This window comes from Aythya fuligula, chromosome 2, assembly GCF_009819795.1.
Source record: "Aythya fuligula isolate bAytFul2 chromosome 2, bAytFul2.pri, whole genome shotgun sequence".
NCBI lineage: Eukaryota > Metazoa > Chordata > Aves > Anseriformes > Anatidae > Aythya > Aythya fuligula.
In genome coordinates, this window is record NC_045560.1 from 155,665,514 (window position 1) to 155,692,648 (window position 27,135).

General features: G+C 38.6%; 1 protein-coding gene across 12 annotated transcripts in view; it reads right to left on the reverse strand.

Moving 5' to 3' along the window:
- PTK2 (protein tyrosine kinase 2) overlaps positions 1–27,135 on the reverse strand; it is a 191,642-nt gene that overhangs the window by 69,342 nt on the left and 95,165 nt on the right. For all 12 annotated transcript variants that reach the window (XM_032180855.1, XM_032180854.1, XM_032180856.1 and 9 more), the window contains 4 exons: positions 23,291–23,378; positions 8,306–8,385; positions 6,666–6,728; positions 1,816–1,870 (listed from right to left, as the gene is read on the reverse strand). In XM_032180855.1, coding sequence (XP_032036746.1) covers positions 1,816–1,870; positions 6,666–6,728; positions 8,306–8,385; positions 23,291–23,378 — 286 coding nt within the window. The remainder of the gene's footprint in view (positions 1–1,815; positions 1,871–6,665; positions 6,729–8,305; positions 8,386–23,290; positions 23,379–27,135) is intronic.

Here is a 27,135-nt window from a genome sequence, read left to right on the forward strand (position 1 = left end):
AAGGCATAAGGGGAAGTATTATTTGGTTCTTTTAAGTCAATGAAGATGACTTGCTACCTGCATATAATCTTCACCTTAACTTCAGATCATTAATAAAGCCTAAACATAGGAAGTCAGTTAGAAAAAAAAACAACCTCATCCACAACATAAGAGACATTTATGAGAAATACCTGCAAATGACTTCAAGAGAAATGCATTAAAGAATTGCTCTTAAAATATTTCATAAGAACATTTTTTTCTCTGTTATTTATCTGTTATCTCAAGGCATGCTATGGAGTGGGAGAAAATCTGCAAACTAAAAAGAATCTGGCTTATATTCATTCCCCCCGTCCACTGTTGGTTTAGTGTAAGTAGCATTTTTATCCTGTGGTTTCCGCACACATGATATATCTAGATGGATATATCAACAAATTTCATTAGCACTGCACGATGCTGTAATTCTACCTCCCTAATAGAGAGAAACACTTTTTTTTTTTTTTTTTGCATTTCATGGCCATCAGGAGCCCTTCTCTGCCTGCCAGTTCAAAACTATTGGTCATCACAAAGTTAGTCATTTAATTATTTGAACGCGTCCCAAATTATTTTTCATAGGGATTTCATTTTCATTAAAAAGCAGACCTGGTTTTCCTTCCCTTGCTTTTCTCTCCAGACATCCAACATTTTTTCATGTCTTTGCAAGTTTCTACCCAGCTTCACCTTCTGGCAATTCTTGCTACTTCTTTCTGTTATTTTCTCCATTTCATAATTTCTAAAGAGCAATCTTCTTTTGTTGGTCAGTTTTCTGGCTCCCTAATAACATTTTTCAAGGTAGTTTTTCATTCGTTTGGGTCTGGAGCCTTTCACCACAATATCTCCCTCCAGCTTCAGATAATTGCTTGAATTTAAATGCAGAGGGATTACTTAAATCCACTTGACTTCACTACTTTCTGATGTTCAGAAGTCTTTTGAAACAAAACCCCTTCATGACAGACCTTTGCTGTTTATCCTCCCATTTAATTAACAATGAATAAACTTTCTAAATCTGAAGTTAAATTCTATTGGTAACTCCTCTACAAAAACATCACTGCTTACCAAAAGCAGCTCTAAAATAACCATTTATATTTGCATATATGAACAACAGATGTATTTTACCACGGCAACCATATCAAGACAGCTACAGCTGTACGACTTCATGGTGACCATTCTTAACATTGCCTCCCCTCCCCACCTTTTCAGAACATGTAGGAAAAAATTTGCATTTTTTACTCTGGGAACATATGGACTTCAATGGAAGTGAGATCTGACTAACGTTTATAGTCTCAACGAGGATTAACATAAATGGAAATTGCTGGAAATCTTCCTCGAATGAGTCGGTTGCAGTCTTGAGCAAGGAAGGCAGGATTTGGTTCATCAAGCTGACACTAAAAATGTCTTTATATGACTTTTTTTTTTTAATATCCCCATCCTCCTTCTCCAGAAGCCTCATTTCTCTTTCAGAAAATAAGTTATTTGATGCCAGGGAATCTGAGGACTCGTTTTGAGCTTTTGTCCACCAGGCTGAAGAGGTAGAGGTGTACCTCTCTCACATCAGCTCAGCAGGGCCACGTAAATCACTATCAGTTCTTCCAGTCGCATGCTTATACTTGGCTATATGGATGTATGCCCTACCAATTTGATAGACAGCTTTGATATTTTTTCAGCAAGATACTACAACTACACACCAACTCACTTATGGCTATATATTGGAATTAATCATGCCATTTTCAGATTTCTGAAACAGATTTTTTTATTTTTATTTTTTTAAAGTGACATAGAGTTGAGAGGAATTAAAATTACCTTCACTGAATCTAGCAAGCTCTTCGGAAAAAATCGTCGTAAACCAACATCTTTCCTGAAAAAAAGCACATATATTATAATGAAATAAAATAAAATAAAATGTCAGATACTGTATTGCTGTTTCTCAGGGTGTCTTTATTTTTTTTAAACTTGTGTATAGTAAATGATTTTCATAGGAAAGTCCTTGACAATTTCAGCATCTCAAACACCATACCAGTAATATGCTAACCTTATCTACTCTACAGCAAATGCAGAATTAGCAGCATTGTCTACTTTAATCTCAAAAGGATTACACATTTACAACAGGTACCTGATGTGGAAAGTGTATCATTTGAAATGTTGCCTTAGGCACAGAGAAGTTTTGGTAATAAAAACTGTTAATTGTGCATGTTCTAATAACTTAAATATTGAAAAAGCAGTCTTACAGCTTCATCAGCTTAGAAAGGGGTAATACAAAAATGACAAATTCTAACAAACAGCTATTGGAATTAAGTAGAAGATACAATATAAAGGAGAGGACCTCTCGTGCTATCAGCTCAGTAGGCATTCTGACAGTCTTTCCACTACTATGTTACCCATATAAAACACAATTTACATCTTTGAATTTCTACTGTCACTTTTTCCTCACATTGAGCATCTAATGTTAGAATTTCCAGCTTTTTATTGCAAATAATCTCACTTCTTGCATCCGTATGTCAGGATCCTAAATCTGTGAGCTTGGCTTCTGCAAACTAAATTACATCAAGCGACCAAATTACATCACTTACAAAGAGGCTCAGTCATCCACAAGGAGTGAATATTTTTGTGGCTTAGGTGTGCTGCACCTACCGTATGTTTAACATATATATGTATGACTACAATAAAAAAGAGCTTAGATGCTGGTGGTGTTGGTGCTGAAGGAGATTATTATACAGGCAGGTACATCAAATACTGCATGACCACAGACAAGTTGTACACACGTTAGCAGGAAATTTGCATTACAAAAAGGAAAAATTGAAAGAAAAAAAAATGTAAATAGGAAAAGGACTTAAATCCTTGCCTCTCAAAGGTATTAGTGACAACTTTATTTAAAAAAAAAATGATCAAAAGGTTGCAACCTTTTTTAAACAAAGACTGCATTCAACTTCTGAAATGAGTATGATGGCTTTCCATGACTGCATGCTTTGCAGAATCAGACACGTAACTGGAATTTTTACATTTGGCAAAGCTGTTAGCCAGCTTGAGAAATATAGTATACATTCACTGCTGCCTAACGGCACAAGAAAAAAGCCAAAATTAAAGTCAATATAAAAAGCTTGCTCAAAATAATAAAGCGGGGTATTTTTAAAGCTCTCTAAAGACTAGTCTAGAATTTTATAAAACATACTAAAAACATCCTCCACCAAGAGAAGCAGAATGTTCACGCGCAGCAGTGAACACTGGCATCTGTGCAATGACAGTAAGCTGAAAGATGATAAAACTTTCATAAATGTTAATTCCTTTGCTGCGTTTCTTCTCAAATGCAAATGATATGCGGTTTATCATCCCACACAGTTAACTAAGTCTAACACACCATTACCATCTAAATAACATGCAAAGACATTTTGACAAGGAATATATTAGTCTAACATTAAGCGTTTTAGAGAGAAATGGTGTTTTCAAAAATTAAGCACCCTACATCTCTGCTGTATCACTCATCTTAACAGGACTGCAACACCTGGCTGTGCCATTCGGATTCAGCTGGCTGCTAGGAGGTGTGGTTTGTAAGGTCTGCATGCAACAAATTTGGAAGAAACTCTTATGCAGAATACAACGAAACACAGCTCTTAATTAAATTTGTTAATAAAGTATGCTAGGCTAGGCTGCAAATTCATTTACTGTAGGAGAATTTAACCTAAGGAGCACAGAGATTTAATGCCAAAGTCAACAACAAACGATGGGTACCTATAAATAAGAGAAGCATTATAAACTGGAGCATACAAACAGCTCTTTAAACAACCCTACAAACTCTTTCCTCTCCCTCCACAGCTGCACTACGTGGGGATAAACCACAACAAATCAGTCCTCCCTATTAAGAACTCCAACATCTATTTTCTGATGTAAGAAATAATTTGCAGGGAGATCCCTGTTCATACAGTTTCAGCAGCTTTGTGTTTAACCCCATCTATTCCATCCTACTTGTGGACTTAAATGCAAAATTATTTTTTTTTCATGTACAAACTTCAATAGGATTAATAAAACACCAACTACAAATAGATGATACTGCTTGTCGTATACTGATAAGCAGCTCTAGGCAGGACCCATCTTCATTTTTATTTTTCATCTCAATTAAAGTTACATCAAAAAAGTAATGTTAGATTAACATAATAGACTTCAACATGCTCTTTACAAAATTGTGGATGCAGCTGTTTCTTCACATAGCTCCCATTTGTATCCTTGTAATTATCCCTGTTCCACACTAACAGGCTTCACATTTATCATGAAAAAATTCTTCTTTCATTACATGAAGGCCCAACTATTAAAGGCTACTTAACAGTTTGATTCTATCTACCATTTCCCATCCAGATTTGGTCTTGTCTGAAAATTTGATCAAAGATGAATATACATCAAATAGACATCTGACAAAGACAGGCAAGAAGCAATCACACCGAATGCAAAAAAGTGCTGTTTAAAAATTGCACTCAGCTGGTTAAGTGCCTCATGAAGTACTAAAAGTAGCAAAAAAAAAAAAAAAAAAAAGGAGAAAGAAACAAAAGGCCTCACTTGAGAAATAAATATTAATTGTATAAGAAAGCCTTTATAGGCTAATTAAGGTGATAAGATCAAATGGATACATTTTGGGGATCACTGGCACTTTTTGCACACTCTCACAACCTCATAATTATCTGCAGCCACTTTAAGATGCTTTTATCCTCCACCTCTCCTAGCTGAATCCCATACAAAACACACTTTGTTTCTTGAAGTGCACAATTCAACTTTTTTTTTTTTTTTCATGGTATTAAGCTTTTCCATTTTGCACATCGTGGTTTTGCTTCATTTTCTTCCTGGATTTCACAGCAGCAATTACGTTAAAACCTACCAGAAGAGTAACTGTTTGGAAAACACGTGCATTGCAAGAGATAAGTCATTGTTAAAATGGAAGCAGCCCCATGCGGAGTCCTACAGGAGCTCTTACCTGTTGTAATTCTTAATTAATACTTGTGTCATCTGTTATAACCCTTGTTTCCTTTGTCTCATGGCTTCCCAAGTTATTAACCTCATTACTAACATCTGTACTTCACGAGTTGCCAAATAACTGTCTAAATATTCTCAAGTTCTTGCTGAGTTTTATATAGTATTTTAGCCTTTTCTAACTGTTCATACTGTTCATCTTTATTAGTCCTTTCTCATTTTGTTATGAGTTCCCTCACCCAGCACTTTTCTACTGGTGACTATGACAAAAAACTGAATTCCTTCAAAAAAAAAAAAAAAATCAAATGAAAGCAGAACTTCAGAATGGCTGCACAAACAGAGGAGCATTATATAAAATTCAATTTATCCTTCTGAATTAACAGAAGAACAACTGTTTTCCATTTAAAAAGATTGAAAACAGTTGGGTTTTTAAACCGAGGCTGTCTCTACCATACTCAATCTGGAATATCTATTTCTGAAGACTAATTCACAGGTTCCAACCACAAACAAATCTAAGCAGAGTCAAAAAGCCAATATGGGAGCTCTGCCACACTTCTCAGCCACTTTTGAAAGTTTAGGTCTCACCACTTTGCTCAAAAGCCAACGTTAGACAAGGGGACCTAGAAAATCCTGGCTGTGTGTTCAGTACAACCAACTGGGTGCGTTAATTAAACAGAAAAATCTCCTGCCACAGTATGCACATGCAGCAGGGTCCATCTGCAGTAAGAAGTCTGAAGATAGGGAAACTTTTGAGTGGAGCATCTGAGGAGGGTGTTATTGTTGCAGCCTAACGAGCAGGCAATTCCCAACTTATCTTTACCCATTAAAACTATATGGTTTCCTCAAAACACCTTATAAATATTCACTGTGAAGAAGATACTGATACTCCAAAATACTCTTAATATCACTCCTCTACAAGTCAGCACACTTGTTTTATTAAAAATAGAATAAAAATACAGACTTCATTGCTACATCTAATTCTATGTTATGCTGTAGAACATATTTTCACAAAGATAATTGATGAGCTCAATGGACTACATATGTATGAAACACAGTTCCACTATATTAACACAAATAAAACCTTCAAAAAATAAAAAAAATCTTCAATCCCTAAAACTTTATGGAATTTGGATTTATTTTTTTTTTGACTGATCCCAATCTACTATACACCGTGATTAATCCTCCAAAATATTTTAGTATAAAGATGCTTCCTGGTCATCTTAAAATTGGTGATACATAAAATAAATCATCAACTTGTTAACTGCGATTCAGCAAGTACACCTACTTAGCAAATAAAAGGAAAAAATGATACCTCAAGTGTTTTGGGCAATTCAAACTTTACCACAGATTACTCACAACTGAAGAATGCAGCCACGCACAGAAAATCATTTAGAAACAAGCACACCTTAGAACTAGACTTGTTGATCCCATAGACACTAGTAAAATTGAAAAAAAAAGATCATAATAAGCCTCACAATCGAGTTCAAACAACTCCAACTTTATTTCCCTATAGCAGTTGAATGTGCTGTTCCTACTTCCATGCTTTGGTTGGTTTCATCAACCTTTTATTTAATGCACTCAAAAATCTCAACAATCTTCATGAAATAAAAAATAACAATGGAATCTTTCTTTCATGGACCTGCATTTCATTTATCTGATTAAGAAACAGTTCAAACCTCCAGCTGGAACACAATACTTACTCTAACACTTCATAGTTGGACTTCTTTTCTAATGCATTGCCTCTCATCTCTCCATAGGATCTCCTGAAGGCAGGAAAAACATTTGAAAGCAACAATTATTGCAAAACCCAACTTAAAACTACAATATCAACACAGTCAAATCTTTCAGAGACTTATTCTTAGAAACCATTTGCAGAATGAATTCAAATATAAGTATCAGTACCTTATTAACCTAGCTCAATACAACAGATTTAATTTGGGGGGGGGGACAAAATAATTTCAGGCATGGAACATTGCATGGGACTACATGCACTGCGTTTTCAGAACCACGTTGACCTAGCCTAACTTTTGAAAGAAGCTATTTAAGCCCTCCTTCAGCAGCTCCTTTCCACCCCTCCCAGCATCTCCATCCTTACATCTCCATCATTACATCTCCAACAGCATTTGTGTCTGGGCACGTAACAGGGAGAACCAGAGGAAGGGGCAAATGATAAGAGCCAGAAGTTTCAATCCAGAGATGTTCAAATCACCAGGTCAAAAAATAAAAAAATGTGAGAATGAGTGGCTGTTGTAGGGAGAGGACAATGTGGGGCCACTAAGACTTAAAATAAATGTTTTAGTAGTCATCTACTAAAAATGCCTCACTGAGGTGAAAACGTGGGAAGAACCACAGCATGCTACCATGAGAGCCATGGAAAGCAGGATTTGGCTGACAAAGCAATCGTGGATTATTATATTCATTGCATGTTTTGAAATAAGGCACTGGTAGTTGTGCCAGCGTAGAAGGATGTGCAGGTACACAAACAATTTGTTTTCTCTGGGACTACCAGCAAAACTTACAGCAAGGACATAAGGTTTTCCCTAACAGTGCCCAGGCAATTTCACAGACCTAAATTCTGTTTTATTTTGCAGAATTACAGTTCAAAGGACACTTATTCTGTGCTAAGAAGTTTACATTTGCCATTATTTTTTTTTATCAGTTTTACTACTTTCCTAATGTCCCTGTGTGAGACAACAGTGTAACTAAAGCAAATGTTTCAGGCTGTGAATTCTCCATAAATTAGCAAAAAACAAAACAGGCATTTCAAAAGCTGTGCTGGGAACTCTCTCAAGGATCTATTAATCTGATAAACTTATCTTTATTTTCCAGCTGTCTATACAGTTGACAAGAACCCGCCCCCCCAAATCCCTAAGATTTAATCATTTGAAAACAGCACATTAAAACTGAGTAAATGGAGAGAGACAAGGTAGCAGCATTTATCTTAAGCAGTATTTAGCTGTAGGATTTATATATTTATTCTTATTTATAGATGCACATTGGCAAGACTGTTTGCTAAATAAAACCATGGATGCATTTTTCTTTTAATGTATATCACTATCCTCAACAGGGTTTTGGATTATTCAAATAAAAAAAAAATCATCCCAAGAAGGCAGTATCAAGAGGTAATTAAAATTTTATAAATAATTTTAATCTAAATATCACCAGAAATTGGTTACAATGCGGCCTACTCAGTTTTTCTTTAACAATTTTGTAGCAAAAAGTCTGATGATGTTTTATTCAGCTATATTGGCCAGTTATCTATGAACTACAAAGAGTTTCAAAATTAATGTAGATATTCTACCAGAAACATGTTGAATAATAAATGAAATTATCGGCTTACCTGATTTCAAGGCAACCGAGTTTCAAAGCAATTTCCTGGTCCACTTGATCTGCTATTTCTAACATATAGTCGTTTTTCACCTACAGCAAAAGAAGCAGGTACGTATCACAGACAAATCAGTTCAGTGCTGATACAGATGAAAATGCAGCCCAAACATCTTTGGGATAAACCTATCTTGGGTTTAACTTTTTTGGAGTCTTTACTTACAGTGCACAGAAAGAAGCCATATTTATATTATCCATAAATGAGCCGCATTTTTGTAAGAAACTTATTTCAACTGCAATGAACTTGGTAAAAAAAAAAATAATCTACATCAGTATTACTTATGCTTTATTAAATTAAATGAAAATCTTCAAAGTATCTGAGCACACGGTCACCCCTGATTTTGAGATACATCAACGTGTGCTCTACTCTTGAACCATTTTGGTCTACAGTTTTTAATTTTCTAGGTGCATAAAACATATAAATGTCCATGCATTGCTGTGAAAATAAAAATAGTTGTAAGTAAAAATAGTGGCATGTGAAAATCATGTTCTATACTGACTTGAAATAATGTTTGAACTAGCAACTAGAAGAAACAAGCATAAGTAGATGGGTGCCATCTACAGTAGGAAAGCAAACAGGCCAGGAGAGTGCTCCAACAGAGAAACCAAATGCTATGTTTGGCCATCGTCTTGGCTCCTGAAGAGGATGGTTGGGCCAAACCAGTGCACTTGGAGCACTGGGGGCACACAGCGTCCCCACCGCACGTCCTGGACCTGTTTCATTTACCAACATCAGCCTAGATAGCAAGAGCACTTTTGGGGTAGTACTTTCACAACACTGCAATAAGTCATTTGTACAGTTATTAATAAAAAGGACAGGGAGAGGGAACAGAACTAGTGCTGAAGAACTTAACTCTTCAAACCCCATCTTCCACACAACAGACATGTTTTCACCAGTAAAAATTTTACAGAAGCATAACTTTTTTTTTTTATAGCTCACATTATGCTCTATCTCATGAGATCATAAACCTGCTGTTGCAATCCTAAAGCCTCTTGTTCCAGAAAGTCCTAAATTACCAGAAATATCAACATGACAACCGCAAATCAAAGAGGAGATTACACACCGTGAGAGAAATATACTTCACACCATGTTTTCTGAGTGATTCCAAGTTGTAAGAAAAACTATTTCATCCTACCACTATTTCAAAACTACCACTACGAAATTCATGGATTATGAGATAAGGAAATCCAGCTGCAGATTCAACAGCTGGAGGTCATCTCAAGGCAACATCTGCCCAGTAAAATATTATCATGCAGCAGTCCCCACACCAGTGTAACAGCTGGATCCAGCCTGAGACTAAAGTGCAACAAATGCAGGAGATTTTCCTAGATATAAAGGACATGAACATTTTTAATTTGTTGCTGAAAGATGGTGAAGAACGAATATGATAACTACATTCTCACTCTTACCCAGTTTATTACAAAAGCTGCAACATTAGGAAAAAGCTTCTTGCGTTGGGACTCAATACACTGACAAAACAGTGAGTTTTTAATCGTTCTTAATTCAATTCTAACATATTAGAGTTGACGATTAGAAAGAAGTTAAAGACTTAACTAAGTGTCCTTCTGCATTATGTAGTTTGCAAAGCATATACACACATGGAAATATAATCGGTGTTTTGTGCTCCCATGGTAGTAATTCACAAGATACGTAGAATTAACGACTACTTCTTTCTTCGTGAAGTTTACAGGAAAACAAAACAAAACCCTCTTGTATTTGATTCCTGTTTGAGTTTTTCTGGTAACATTTACCAAGATTTATCTGATTAGAGGTTAAAAACCCCAGCACCCAAAAACCAAAGGCTGCATATATCTGATAAGTACAATGGCTGAAAGTGATGCAAACTCGGAGAGAGATGCCTCTTCCGGGAAATCAAGATGTTTTGATTCTGTATTTTAATTCAAAGGCATGAAGGTTTCCGTGCAAAGAGTCCTATGTGTTAGCCAAGTAAACAGACATTGCTCAAATGAATGAAGTATCTAAATTGCGAAGTCATATACAAAAAAAAAAATCAATTAGAAGGAACGGTCAGTTATATGACCACAGATACCACCTACAACATGTGTTATATTGCCATCTACTTATTTATATTTATAGAGTGGATATATTCCATTCATTTCAAAGACACTGCAGATATTTTCTGAGCAGTCCCAGCTCTCAGCCTCTCCTCACAGGAGAGATGCTCCGGTCCCTTCATCATCCTCATGGCCCTTTGCTGGACTCTCTCCGCCAGCTCCAGGCCTTTCAAAGTCATTAGAAAGCCTTTCCAAGCTCTCCAAGGTATTTGGAAATCAAGGAATTTGGGCACTTCTCACCAGCCCGTACTGCTCAGCATCATGAAGTGCCAAAGCAGGAAGAAGTATGTAAATGACAAAAAAAAAAAAAAAGAAAAAAAAAAGGTTTTGAGCAGTACTTCTCTTGGCTAGTATCTACGTTCACTCGTCATTCTACTGCAGAATTGCACCTGTGTGCGATGGTGTAATATTCCTCCATGGGAAAATCTTCTGTTTCCAAGGTTTTGTTCAACTTTAAATCAGAAGTACCATCTAGACAGCGGCACAATGTAAGTATTTAAACAGAAAATTAAATTAGAACTTCTGTTCATCAGTAGGGCTATGAATCCAGTCCTGCACTAAAACTGTCGGTCCCAAGCTCAGAGCATTTAAATAGAGAATATAATTTTCAGACTCCTGTGTTATTACCATAACCAGCTTCTGCAGTACTACAGATGGCAAACAGCAGGCTGGTACTCCCTGTCTGCAGGTCTGCATGGGGATACAAGAAAAATAAGAGACAAACTGAAGAGGCGAACTCTAAGTGAGTTCACTTCCTATATGGATGCCTGTATTCCAGAAATGAATCAAGTTAAGAAGAGCTATAACCAACTTACTTCTCATTTATATCATTCATAACGAGGTTTAATGAACTTTAATGGCACTTTAAATACAACCTTTCGTTTCAATCTCCTACCTTTTCTAAGCATTCGCCTTTATGGATAGTCCAAATTACTTCCCTGAAGACACTACCGTACCTGTTCACGAAATCCCTCACCTAACCTGCCTTACGTCCACCCAGATCAACCATTCATCATCTAACTCACTCACTTTTAATTATTTTGTTAAAATACACATCCATTTTTGAACCATTTCAGCAATTTCGCATCACCAGCAGATTTCACAGTGCTGTTACCTACCCCTTCCTCGAGGCCTTTGCACCACAAAGGGCCTGCCTGTGGCAAAGCATTTTCTCAACACTGCCATACAAAATTTCCCCTTGCAGACACGATGTTGAAGCTACTAGAATATATGATGATCAAATTTTTATTCGTTTATCTTCACAGCTCATTGCCTGGCGGATCCCAGTACTGAAATAATTCATTTGTTAAACTAAACAGCTCAAGAACATCTTCAGTTTCATACAAACAAATTTAAAAATGCTGCTAGCCTCAAGTAACTCGTAGTCCATAAATAAATATGCAACATTAACCAAACACTTAACGCTTGGGTTTTCTTTCCCCTTGCCCTCTGGCTTGGGAGCTTTCACAAATTCCAGTCGTGTTTTCCCTGCCCGACTCTGCAACTACAAGCACCAGAACTCAACAAAAATAATTTAAAAGCCCTCCTGATCTCGACAATTTGGCAGGAAAAATAAGCATTGTGAAAATCCTCAGCTTATTTGCAAGACAAAAGTGAGGCATTTTCACCGTATTCTAATAGGCAGGCAGATATTTGCCTACTTGACTGCATAATTTTGTTAGTGTGACAAGCAGAAAAAAGGAGGTTTCCTGTTTTGCACATCCCAGTCTGGAAGAGACGGACAAACACGGATATTTCACAGAGGTGGAGTAAATCAAGAATATTCCCATATCCTCACATTTCAGCTCAAAAGAGACTCTTGCCTGCAGGTTTTCTGTACTTTTTTTTTTTTCTTAAGTTCTTTGGTGATGTAGAGTTTCAAGTCTGTCAAAGCCACCCCAGTATTCAGCTCGAAGAGTCGAATAAAAATGCCTTTATCTGCATACAAATGGACATGAAAATACAGGAAAAAAACACCTCTCCAATTTTCACAAGTGACCAATGTCAGCGTTCACAAAATCAGCTATGACATCCTCTTACAGAAATGAAGAGCTGCACTTGATTAGCATAAAGCGCTGCATATTCGTCTGTTTATTTTTATTTTTAAACTTTGGCAAGTGTACAAAGTCGTACAAACTTCAGAAAGCCTACAGCCATAATCTTGCGGTCTAATTCGATCGAACAACATTGTATTAGAGATAGCAAATGTAATAAATTGATAGGAGGAATTAAATTCCTGCTTTTTTCAGAAACCTGTCTGCACACATTCTTCTTTAAATTTCAGTAAGAAAAAAAAAAAAAAAAAAAAAAAGATTTGATTTCTGCTCCCAGAATATTAATGAGAACTTCTCTTATCGTCTTTTCTTGCCTATTCTCTTTGAGATCAATGCATGAACTGAAGCTCACGCACAGACTGGAGACGAACCTTGCAAGAGTTTCAGCATGTTTTGCATAGTATCAAGGAAAGAGCCGAGCAAATATTAAATAGAAGAGACACAAGAGAGAATTCAATGGCAATTAAGTGTGCTGCCACAAAGCAATCAAATAGTTATCCTCCAAGTCTTTTGTGTTTGCTCAGTTATGACTTTTATTATTGTTGTTAATAAAGTTAAATGAGAGAGATGAGTGGTTTTGTGTTGTTTTTTTTTTTATTTTATTTTAAATTTTTTTTAAAGAAAATGGTGTTTATTCTCAAGAGCAGAAAACCTAAAATATATCTAAAAACCACAAAACATTAAACTCTTGACACATTAGAAGAATTTGACTAGTTTTTCCTGGTTATTGCCAAGTCAAAAATGCATTAAGAGGAAAGATGACTCCTGATCTGTGTTCCTTGGAGATATCACAGAATCACAGAGTTGTAGGGGTTGGAAGGGACCTCGGAAGATCACCAGGGCCAACCCCCCTGCCAAAGCAGGTTCCTCAGAGCAGGCTGCCCAGGTAGGCGTCCCTATGGGCCTTGAATATCTCCAGAGAAGGAGACTCCACAACCTCCCTGGGCAGCCTGGCCCAGTGCTCCGTCACCCTCACCATGAAGAAGTTCTTTCGCATGTTGGTGCGGAACTGCCTGGCTCCATTTTGTGACCATTGCCTATTGTCCTGTCCCCACAAACCACTGAAAAGAGGTTGGCCAAATCCCTCTGTCTCCCACATTTAAGATATTTATAAATATTGATGAGATCCCCTATTGGTCTTCTCTTCTCCAGGCTGAACAGGCCCAGGTCTCTCAGCCCTTCCTCACAGGGAAGATGCTCCAGGCCCCGTATCATCTTTGTGGCCCTCAAATATGATACCGTTATATCCCAACTCACGTTCCCCCTCAGCACTGCCCTCCTCCTAGACATGTGCAGACCTCTAGTTATGGCTTGGAAGTTCAGATATATCCTCCTGGAGGAGGGCTGAAGAGTATGTACCAAGATCTCCATACTACTCAAGGATGTGAAGTCTCGCTGCTGTTGCTCTCTTCCCCATTTTAGTGGCTCAACATGTGAACTCTCCAAAGGCTAAACCAGAAAAATGCCTAGTATGCTATTTAATTTACCTAGTTTACATTATTTAATTTACGTAGATTGTAAGAGAACACTTATTTAGATAAATAAGTCTCACAGACCTGATTGTGAAAAAGCCACAAAAAAAACAACAACAACGAGACAAATACGAAAAAGCAAAGCAGCAACCCATACCAACTTCTACCAACCCAACAAAGCCTTTGAAGTACTCCTCCTAAGCTGGTATGATGCTTTTACGTTGGTTTACATTGCCTGTAACACAACTGTGTTTCCACGTACAATTTCCATTCTTGCACACTGTGCTTATCTGACCTTGCGGAGGAAACTGTATTGGAAAATAAATTTTAAAGGAGGATAAAGAAAAAAAGAATTTCTTGCTGCAAATTGCGGTGTCGACTTTAACCACCTCTTCCCTTGGATTTGTTTGAAAATGTTCCAACAAGTTTAAATCAGGTTTATGGGCAAGCAGGTGTATACTTCAGGTGTAAAGGATCACGTAGTATAAAGGAAATTCAGACTACTTCAAACTTCTAGATAAGTACTACAATCCGAGTGTTAACGTAACTGTACCTGTATTTGCCCCCTCACAGGCTGATGAGTAAGAATTTAAGCACAACCTATGCTTCATGTTCTTAAGCTCTTGCTCATGACAACTAAAGTCTACTGCAATGAAGGGATGAAATATGTGAAAACCACCGGTGCGAAGCAGAAATGCACTTCTCAGAGGTAGGAAAAAGTCTTTTACAGGCCCTGATAAAATAAAAGGTGGAACAAAACTGAGAACCCACGCAATGTACACTGCCTATCAATAAATATGTGGTTAGAAAGGGCAGTAACATTTAAAACAAACAAGAATGTCAAAGTCCAACATAATCCTAAACCACAATTTATTTGACATATGAATGTCCTGACATTCAGCTAGAATTCCCTTTTAAAATTATTATTACCATTATTATTATTTGTCCTCACCAATATTCACCTTCTGTTCTCAGCAATGTATTTTTATCCCCAATACTCTTCATTGGTTGGCCAGAGCACAGTTATCTGTTAGGTTTTTAAGTCTTTTCAACAATAAAAGTTCAAAGATAGTGTGAAATCATAACAAAAGGAGGTGAACATTAAACCACAAACTAATAAGCTTTTTCCACGAGGAAGACAGGCATGCAAACAAAAAGCCCAGTTTCTCTGGACCAGTTTCGTTTCTGATGTCAGACTTTTAAAATATTTGTTCTTTTCCATGAATGGACAAATTACTGATGGTGTAACTTGTAAACTTCTCAAAATTTACTAGGAAATAATTGGCACTTTGCTAGTTATCTCAATGGCTAGCTATGAATGGTTCCAGCTGGTACAATTAAAAACAAAAATTGGAGACAGGGGAAAGCCCATGTTTGTGAAGACGGAGAAATTAGAGAATAGCCCTGTGCTAGCACACATGATCTAAGAAGAAATCTATCACGGGTCTCGTATTTTATATACCAGCTGCTACTTTCAAAAGCCATCTGCTTCATTTTTCTGCACACGAGTTTTTGATGCAGCTGCAGTATTTCAGAACAACGTTCACTCGGGCTGACAAGCCATCCTGCCAGTGCAGTTCATAAAAACACCATGTGGGATTGAGATTTCTTTATTAAGAACAAGAGTAAAACCACTCTGAACTGAGTACTGAACTCTTTCCAGGAGTTTAGAAATTTTTAAAAAAAGAGCCTACTTCTTATGTCTTAACAATATACTTTCAGTTTAAATTTGTTTATATCCTAAAAAAAAACCCTATAAAATACAATTATCAAACTTTCTATTGAGTTTTGTTTTCAGGTATAAATACTGTGAATATTCCTTACTTACAATGCTATTAAAAGCTGGCTAAAAACGAGCAAATACCAATAATTAGCCTCTGCGCTGGCTCTCCCATCTCATTTAATGTTACCAAGGCATTTCCCACAGGATGATCTCCAATTTTTCAGGACAGTTTAAAATTAAGCAATCTATTTCTCCTGCTATACTTTCACTGCGTGTGACCTACTTTTACAACTTAGGTTTTCAATTTTATTTATACATATGTTTTTTGGGGGTACCAATTGTCTTCTGCACTCCCATTTAGTAAGCAGCACAGGAGTTGTCATTAGAGTAGTTTAACGAAGCGTGGAAGACAAAAATTAAATTACATCACTTTCTCCTTAGGCAATGTGTTCTGTCCACAGATTTTCAGCTGGTGTTTTTATGTTTGTCATTCAGAAATTAGTACCTGTGGTTGGTTAGTGATATCTGCGTTAACAAACACAACTCTCCTCCTTCTCTTCCTCTACTTACAATAATTATTTCTTCTTTTTAACAACTTAGGTGTGTTCTAGCTCCTGTGTTTAAAGGTTTTAAGTTTCTGAAAGGTGTTCAGGTCCAGAATACATCAATGCATCAGTCTGCAAAGCTCATTTTCAGCGGCTAGTTATGTGCCCATGACAAAAAGCGAAGCACATACCACATTTCTTTTCTCTGAAACCTGGCATTAAAAATTAACCAAGTTACTCAGTGTTCACATTCTGATCGTGTTTTATTTCCTACTTACTGCAGGTAGCCCACCTAAGTCCACCACAATCCATGTCACCGCTCTTCCTACCAGAAATAATCATCTCAAATATTGTGTGCTTTCGGTTGTAATCTGCTGTACAACGTAAAATAGACTGCCAAAAAGCTGTAGCACATCCTGGGAGAGATAAAGCATTAGATGAATGTGGAAATGTCCCGCTCTGTAATTGTTTATAATCACAAGACTGCAAAAGGAGATGGCTCTGCACTGCAGACTCTAAATAATCAAACTGAGATACAACTTTGCCTAGAGAGTAAGGCCCCAACCCACATTGCTATAGCTTCAGAAATCTTATGCAAAATTAACCCTCCAAGATTTGTGCCTCATCTGCTTTAAATGAAGTACCATATGCACAAAAACCCAAAGCAGGCTTCTAATGTCATCAGTATTTTAGGAGCCTCCTTAATAATCATAATGGTAGACTTTAAAATGCACACAGGAGGAAGAGGCATATGTGGGAGCTCACTGCCCCTATTTACCCATCCGATAATATTAGACTTATTATAGAAACTAAGGCTACATTAGGGAAAATTAAGGCTTCAAATCTTTTCTCGTGGAGCTAAAAGCACAGATTCGGTGTCAGGATAACATTCATTTGCCATCTGCCCTCAGCTGCTCCTCCTCTTCATCTTCCAAGGTCACAGTCTCTACATTATCTAGAGGTGATCTTTGACATCTCTAACTAATTTTGGAAGCTCCTATGTTAATAATAAGGGCATTAGAGGTAGGGAGAAAAGAGAAAAAAAAAAAGCAACTTCTGACGAGGCATTGTTTGGGACAGAATGGCTAAAAGTGATCCCTTCTGTCAGAGAGGGCTGATCTCCAGATGTCACCGCAATATCCACTGCTGCTCGGAGATCTTCGATAAAGTAGGACTATACACTTGGGAGCCATAGAGCACTCAACCTACTAAGCACGCCTTGCTAACAGCTCATTTCATACTCCTCCCCTCCGACACATGACTTTGCTTCTCCAGATCAAACGAGTCCAAGGATCAATGTGATTTACATTTTGGTTGTCTGAGGGATGTTATATACCCCATAACCCGCTCATCACAATGCCATTTTGTTCAGGACACTGGGAAAGATGCACACACGCACCAATACGTGAAAATCTGTGCTATTTTCAAGTTAACAGCCACTCACATACGACTGAAAGCAAGCCCACCACAAGCACTATTTTCTCCACTTCTGTTGACAGGTGGAAGTTTAAAATCAAAGACGTCCTTTTCCTTCAGGCTGCGCTCGACTAGTGAAGAAGGATTTAGGAACACAAGCATGTTTCACATTCCTGGCACACGGCCCTGCTAACAGAAAGCAGACGTTTGACACGGAACATTTGGAAGATGCAGAAGCAGCGACGCACCCGAACAAACAGCAGGACCTGCAAGAACATCGGCGCAGTTACAAGACCGTAAATCAGCCGTTATAGGGAAAAAATGAGTACTTTATGAGGAATTGTGAATTTCAGCAATTTCAAGAAACCGACCCCTGTAAAGGGTACCTCGCTCATAATTACTTTTACAAGCTGTAAAGAGCAGACAGGTGATGTTCACTTAGATTTATCTTTCCACTTTCTAAGCAGCTGCAATTCTTACATTTATTACAGTTCGCCTTAGGGCACAGTTTTGTGTGTCAACCATTAACTCTTCTTGAAGGATTTTATTTTATTTCCAACAGGCTGCTAATATAAGGAACAATGCAAGCTTTTTCCTCCCATGTCCTTGATTCTCTACAACACTTTTACTATCAAAGTCATTTGCTTTAGGTCTCCCCTATTTTTATTACAGTATAAGAGATGCTGGTATCTAATTAGGTTAAAGAGTCTAATTCCCAGCCTGCACTTTAAATTATATCTCCTGCACCAAAGCCTTATAAAACTTTAGTCGTTATTATAGCAATTGTCCCGACTTAAAAGTCTCTTTCGTTTCCCCCAAAATGTTGGGGGACAGATTATAAAAATGGTATTTTATTTGCATATATTTCTCTAGAATAAAGAGAGAATTTTCATTTAAGGAAATTTCATTTAAGGAAATGCATTTAAACTGGTAACTTTACCTTCACAAATGCTACAGCAACAGGACATTGCCCACAAGAAACCATCTCATTTTTCTTTATAGTACAGATTTATTTTTTTTAAATCAGAAAACTACCGGCGCTTCTTTTCTATTTTTTTTTTGAAAAGGACGCCATTTCTTATGAAAACAAACCTGCACTGCAATTACCAAGTGAAGCAAATTCATCTCTGTCTTTCCAGAGCACCGTGTAGCTGCCCTAACTTTGAGCTCATCCTCCTTCTGCTTGCAATTCCTCCTCTTGTGCATTACATAAAGTTTGCCTCATTTTAAAAAGCAAACCCAAAACAAGTCCTACAGTCTCCTTTCTCCGATAAATGGACACCTCCAGGGCAGCTCCATGCCATGAACTATAAAAGACAGCATAGAGAAAATTTGTACATTTATAAAAATGACTTTTTCCTATTCTTTGGGATCTAAAAGCCCCCAAAAGTTACAAATCTGTTGGAAGCACAGGGACGGCAACAATGGGACAGCTGATGCCCAAGAGCTGGTTACCCCCCACTCTCATCCAGATGCTTATTCCCTTTTCATCAAGGGATAAACCAGCTCCAATTACTGGGGCCTAACATGTTATTCAAGGATAACCGTGGGCAGGCTCTTGTCCCACAATCAAAGGCAGGCGGTTCAAGTAGCTTACGTCTGATTTTAATTATATGAATGTTTTAAAAATCTGTATTCTAGCTTGATGTGAGACACAGCTTTCGGTCCTCGCTCAGCTATTAAGCCTGTACCACCTCCCAGCAGCGTTATCCCTGGACCACAGGGAGAGGAAGACACTTGCAATGATTCCCAACCAACACTTCATTTTTAAAAAGGAAATTGAAATGCTCCAAAAAGAACAAGAAAAGTGTGAAGTGTAATTTTCCTGACTCGTTTCAATCCAGTTTTTAATTCTCTTTTCATACATTGTTTCATCTGAAGTCTTCTTTAAAATCGGTATATTAAAAAATCATAAAAAATAGTTGACTTTATCCTTTTGAGATTTACAGTATCAGTTAATAGAAAAAAATACTTAGTGTTAAGAATTCATTTGCAGTAGTTTTCCTCAGCAATCCTGTGTACTTGCTGTTTAAGGGGTTCGGGGTGGGTTTGGACTTGACCTTGTTTCGGATTTGGGTATCCAACACGACAGGACACAACTGAAGACGGGCACATAAAGCCAGTACAGCATCTGCAGACTGCGTGGTCAACCTTAAAAATGGCACCTCCTGATTTTTGACAACTTAATCTCTCAGTTCAAACACCACTGGGTGGGATGAAATTTGCCTGATTTGGCTGAAATTGCAAGCAGTTGGGTGCAAGGGAACAACACAGCCAATGCAATATCACCAGCTAAACGTGCTTCTACTTAAAGAAAACACCTCTGTAGACCTGTCCTCCACTACCTTTGCTGCCTTTTGAACAGACCAGGAAAAAAAAAGTGAAAAAAACAGAAAATTCAAGCACAAATCTGACCTGAGCATCACTCTTCACCATCCCCAGACTCAGCCTGAAACCCAGACACTTGGACAAACCACACGCTATCGATGTAAGTCTGACTAACTGTGACACTACAAACAAGTCGCAGCATTTCCGCCCCCCCAAAGTATTGATTTGAATCCTTTGCTGTACAGCTTGCAGAACAGGGGCACTCTTGTGAAAGGTCTCATTAAGTGCCCTGCTTTTATACTCCCAATTAGGACCGATTACGCCCACTGCAGCTGGCAGAGTGACTGCCACTGACTGCGAACGGCTCCGCTTGCAGCGTCCTGGTTTCAACTCCTGGCAATAAAGAATATGTGATACGAAAAAAGGTCACAGCATCCTCAATGTAGTCAAACACAGGAAACAAAAAAAGATTTCACATATTAAGAACAAGCTGAAAAACTTAAATGATTGCATCAATTTATACAGGCACGCATCGAATGAATGGGAGAAGTCATGCACGTGGGGTGGCAAATGCGTGCCAGTTTGCAGTTCGACAGCCTGGTTTGGTTCAACTGTATGAATAAATTGTGTCTGTTGACAGCAATTAAGGTAATATTTTGTCATCTTTACTAATGTTCTGGGCTTTTGTGAAAGACGGGGGATCACTTGAGGACTTGGTCTTGCCCAAACTTTCAGGTTTGCAATGATACCGCTGCTCTGTAATTAAAACTCACGAAAATAATTGCATGACTTCTAAAATCCATGGACTTTTCATAGGTGACAGAAGCCACCAGCTTTATTTTCCTTCTCCACGACCTTTTTAATTTGATGTTGTACATTTTTAATCAGCCAGACAACATGTGTTTAGATGTTATCAAGCCAGCAACAGGTCCTCAGCCACGTCTTGAAAACAAAGATTTAGTCACGGGCAGCATCTGGTCCCCCAAATCTTTTTTTTTTCCTCATTTAAAACACACAAGGTAAGACCTTGTTCAACTTTTACATCCATTTGAATCTTAAAACTACTACTTTGGCTTTTATTTTTTCTTAATTCTCTAACTGGGCCCTACAATCATTACCTTTAATGTAGTAATTTCTGTGCTGAACCCTCCTGATATCCGTGCACGCATATATAATTTAGATGTGCTTTGTTCTTGCCCGTACACAACATGCTGTGTCTGATGACACAATGTCTGATTGTGAAGGGTGAGCTGTGGCTAGCAGAAAAGAATACTAAAATGTTGTGGGAATGACAATTAGAGACAAAGTGAAAAATTCCTTCCACGTCCCTCCCTGTTTTAGATCTGTTTTATGCTGCAGTGTTATTGCTCAAAACCTTTTCCTGCTTTCTTTTCCTAAGTCAGTGGGGTTACCTTACCAGATAGAAGTCATTGTTCTGATTTAGCAAGAAGCCAAGTGAGAATTATGGAGCGAAACAGAGCCAGGGACAGAGTTTGATAGGTCTGAAAGTTACACACTTCATTTCCATGACAATAGAGACCCAAATACCTTGCAGGACCCCAGAAGGAAGAACAGTGACTTTTGAAGAACTGGATTTAGAGATGTCTCCTGATAACATGATGAAGAAAGGGGAGGAGAAAAAAAAAAAGCGTGGTATGCAGAGTAAGGAGACAAGAACCTCTGATTTTCATTTGGTAATTGGCAGAACTGAGATTCAGGGTATCATCAGATACATGCAGCTGTCTGTCTTTGCACATCAGTTCCTGCACAGCTTCATAAGCCTTCCTGCTATTCTCAGACATTTGTACCTGTTTATAATGATTTCTCCAAATTTAGTAAAAGCATCTTTGTTTACAAGTATCCCTCTGGCACTTTCAACTCCTTGCTTGAAAGAAACGGTCCTGTGAGGCACGCATGAGAAGCTGCAGGCTTGCAGTGCCACTGTTTGCAAACATAACAAATCTCTACACACCAAGAAAAAACAAGTAAGTACACCACAAGGGAGTGAAAAGACATAGCTGCTGCCCTTCCTAGGGCTGAATTGTGGGATTAAAAAAATAAACAAATCACAAAACCAAAGGTAACTGCGTGTTCTTACCCAGATTTGGGCTGTGACAGCCAGGTGAGTTTTGTCACACTACAATAAAAGGGGAGCAACCTGGGGGAGTTCACCTGAACTCTTCCCACCTGTTGAGCAGGCGAATGATGGAGCTGAGGGGATGATTCTGGAGCTCATCACCCACTTTTGCATTATGAAAAACAAAACCTTCGTATGTTTAAAGCCAGTAAGAAGAAAGTCACTTGCTGCTAAAGTAAAAAGGAACACGATTTTGTTGCTTCTGCCAGAACCCCCGGCAATACAAAAAAGTCCAAGCATATGTCACAGATTGGTTGAACTGGAATGCTACGTCCAGATAAGCACTGCAGTAGGATTATTGCCTTCTCAGGTGTCAACTCCAGCACACATCAATTTTGTTACACATTAAAAAAAATTACAGGTCATTTACCTAAGGCAGTAACATATGTGTGTACAATAAAGTGTAACAGATGTTTAAGAAATTAATGCCAATTAGTAGTAATTCCCTATACTGACTTAAGATGAAGGATTGGACAGAGGGGCTGATTATATTTTTGTCTTTCTAGGATCTTAAAGAGAAAACTTAATCAGAATTACTGTCTCCTAGTTCCTCATCTGCAAATGTAAGAGGACGCTGCCTATTCACAAGGGCAGGGCAGTCCCACGGTTTGCCCCAGCTCCAGTTATATCCTAATTTTAGGTGATGTTGCTCGAGAATTATGGCATGCCCCAAGCAACTGACCTAAGATTGGGATATTTCTGAACCTGGCAGATGCCCTGTTCTCCTGCCTCTCAGTCCTACCTTATTCTGTCTCTATTATGACATAACGTCTCGTAAGAAGTCTCATAAAATGACACCTCTTAAATGATTTAGATTAAAACTAAGATTCCATATAGTAGTATAAACTACTGGTTAGAAGTGTAACATACAAATGTATCTGGTTTACAAAAAAGCCACCATTAATAACAGAAATTGTTAAGCACTAGCAGTATTTCAGTGCATGAAGGCAGACATTACACCACCCAGAAACTCAAAAAGACCAACCTAACATGTAGCAAATCTGTAACAACTGCAGAATTACCAGAAAATACTCATCTCTTCAAAGATGCCATTGTTGGTTCCTTTTGATTTATATATGATTAGATTTTTACCAATTTATGTTTCTGCAACAATACATTACCCACGTAAGCAATGCAAGAATTTCCCAAACTGATGCCAGCAAAATAGAAAGTAGCAGAACTGAACGTACCTGCTGATAGAAAAAATTTAAAGTTGGTTTGTCCTCGGTGAACTGGTTTAGAAATCCTTTTGGCAAATACCGAATTCGTAGTTCATACCTGAAAAAGCAAGAAAGAGTTGAGATGAGCAATCATCAAGAGTTCCTCACAATTAAAGACAGCCTTCAAAGGTTGTGCAAAACAAAGATAAAATCATAAACTATGGGGAAATTGACTCTTTTGACCACTCAGAAAACTAAAACAAGGGCAGAAAGTACCCAACATTTCCTAAAAACCCCTCCATGGGACCTTTGTATGGAAGCAAACCTAAAATCCTGGTGCCTTGCCTTCCCAAAGCTTCAGGAGGGAACTGAAACATCAGGACTCAGTGGATACGTGATTAGGACCACAACCATGGGAAGGGTGAACCCAGAGAGGTGATGACAGCAGGTCACCAGCCATAAACACTGGCACAACCACTGCCAGAGAATTTATCTCTGGTTATCAGCAGCGTGATTCTCCACGCACAGATCCCAAATCCTCCAGACAAAACAAGGGTGTGCTGAGGGAAAATAGCTCAGCTCCTTCTTGGATCCAGTACTGCAATGTCCACTTTTGAATTGCGCCACAGGTTTAGAAGGGATTTACCTGTAAAAAGGTTTCCTGCTTCCTATTTCATCACTAAGCAGCAGCAAAAGCTGAATGAAGTGGTTTTCAACGTGGCAGTCATGTACAAGCTAACAGTGCATAATGGGTGACATTCAGATTTCCCCTTGATTCATGATACACCAAATTTCTACCCCTTCTCAAAGCCTCTACTTCTATTTCTAAATCCTAAATTTAGCATTATTATTTGTCCTGTGGCAAGAGCTAATGATGTTTGACACATACTGCATTCCTGCCATGCAACCCTAATAATAAATGTACTCATCCCTCTAGGGCAAGCATCCCTCTACTTTCTTTTAGGCAAGTAATTGGGACGCCCATGAGCAGGGTTTATATGGGGCTACGAGGAGTCCTACACAACAGACTTCAAAGAGAAGCTGCAGGGTTCTTCTTTGCTTTGAAATCACTGGAAATATGTTGTCTAGTTAGAAGTCAAACTAAGGAAAATATTTAGAAACTGGAAACACACGCAGACATTGTACACAAACGAGGAATATTTAGAATTAAGGGTTTTCTACAGGACAGCAAGTTGTTCTGTGCACAGAAAACTACATTCTTAAACCATCTTCAGGCTGTAGGATATACAAGAGATGGAGGACACCACCAGGCAGAAGCGAGAAAAAGACCCAAAGTCACGTTTAACGAGTCATTTTTTGAGAGTTTGTCTATTTCAAGATACATAGAGGATACCTGGTTATTCACTGGAATTTTAACTATAAGGCAAATTGTACCTATTAGTGTATAAGTGCCGAGGAGAGAAGGCAGCAGGCACACACGACCCAGAAGCAGAAAAGCAGAGCGCTCCCTATCACCACCTCAAATTCATCACCCTCTATCCCCTCGATTTCATCACTGAATACCACTGCAGAGATTGAAATGGAACAAATCTATATAAAAAAAGACCCATTTACACTTTTTTCTTTGTTCTGTAACCCACTATGTCTCAGTTGTCCTGCTACATTTTAATATTAACACCACTGTGCTCTGAAAGCCATCCTTACTGTTCCTCCTCATTTCTCAGGTGCACTTTCTCCTATTCTTGGCGCTTGCTTTTGCTGTTTCTGAGCCAAAAAAAGAATATTCAAAAGTGAAGATCCAGCCTCTGAAAAAAGGAAAGCGGGGTGACCTGAGACCTGAATGCAGCAGGGTTATCCACATTGCTTCCCGGTTAATTAAAAGCAGCTTCGTTATGCCCATTCCTTTCACTCCTAAAGCAGTCTGACAGCTGAACTGGAGCTGAATTTGAGCAGATCACTGGATGTTAACACAAAATCCACTACCTATTTTATTACTGTTAGGATTATTTTGTACTAGGGACTTGCAAATACGTAGCGGAGGCTGATGTGCAACTTGAGGGCATTCGCATGGCATAAAAGAATTGAAACATCAAACCAAACCAAAGAAAAAAGAGCAAAATCAGCTAAAGAAAATTCAGTATCATCCAAACAGAGGTCACTTGTCTTGGGTACAAACCTCTGACTGGAGCAGGGCCACGTGTGAGGAGGAAGAGTCCTCCCTGGGCAGCCTGGCCCAGTGCTCCGTCACCGTGAAGAAGTTCTTTCGCATGTTGGTGCGGAACTGCCTGGGCTCCATTTTGTGGCCACGGCCCCTTGTCCTGTCCCCACAAACCACTGAAAAGAGGTTGGCCAAATCCCTCTGCCTCCCACATTTAAGATATTTATAAACATTGGTGAGATCCCCTCTCAGTCTTCTCTTCTCCAGGCTGAACAGGCCCAGGTCTCTCAGCCCTTCCTCACAGGGAAGATGTTCCAGGCCCTGTATCATCTTTGTGGCCCTCCAGTGGACTCTCTCCAGGAGATCCCTGTCTTTTTTGTACCAGGGACAGGTACAGATTAATGACAGGTTCTAAAGATGGGATCAATTTTTCACACCACATGAATGAAAAGACCCCTTTATTTGGTCTTCCAAAGTACAAAGAACAAACACTGGCTAAACACCATTGCTCACCCTACACCTCTTCTCCTATTTTTCAATCCTGCAAACAGAAATAAGACATCATTCAGGCCTGAAGAGATGGATATGGAACTTATCTCAAACCTCCAAGATTCAGTCACCCTTGTAAAGAGGTAAGAAAATCCAGGAAAAGCGGCATTTCCTATCTGCAGAGACCTGCCTGCTCCACTGAGGAGCCATAAAACGTATTGCTTTTTGCAACAGGACCTCATCAGCAAATCGAGCAAAGTCAAAAAGCTGGGCTGGGCCAGCAGTAGTGACCTTCATTACCTATTTATAAACCAATCTCTGACTACACTTATGGGAACGAAGAACCTGATTTCCAAAGGCCAGCTCAAGGATGGGCTCGATTTTCAATATCCTGTAAATTTACCCTCTGAAACGCAGCCAGCTGAAGAGGATGCCAGGTCCCTTCTCACAGCACTGACCTGCTCGCTGAGCCAGTCAGCCAGCTAATGTTCACCTCCCTTAAGTTCACTAAAAACACTACCAGAAGACTTGTGGGGAAGCTATCCAAACTTACAGCACAGGATTGCTACGTTCTGGGGCTTCCTTCGGGGTATTTATCTATTAAACCCGAAGCATGAGCGATGTCCCGTTACGAGGAACACTTTTACCCACACCCCTATAGAGCTGGAAGAGCCCTACCCCAGGAGGAACAACCTGTTCCAAGAGATCTCATTTGTTACACGAACCTTTTTTGATTTTCCCCCTTTTTTGGGACAAAAAAAAAAAAAAAAAAAGGCCAAGAAATGAAACAGTGCTTTAGCTGCTGTGATTGCCGAGTCTGATCAAAAATGACCAGGGCTGATGCTGTGATTTAAGAGTCCTGCATCCTGGTAATCCTATTTTACCCCGCTGTACAAGGATAAAAATGACAGTTAAGGGAGGAAGCTTCTTTCATCTTTTACCCTCGTGCCCTTTGAAACATCCAATCATTAAAATAATCCTACAAGTGAAGAGGAGTTTCTTCATTAAAAAACTGAGTTTAATGCAGTGCCCAGCTCTGCCTTGCTGGCATAAACACGGAGAGGAAACCTGAAGCAAATAAATCAAAGGCACTCCGGTCTTTATTACCTTCCCATAAAAGAGCACTGGGATTTTGTTTGTATTCCTCTTGTCATCTGGGACCGTCTTGCACACACAGCTGCACAGAGCTTCACACAACCAAACGCTTAATGAAGAATTAACAATTTATGCTAGGCTAAGATAAACCTACCAGCAGCAGTGTTGGTGG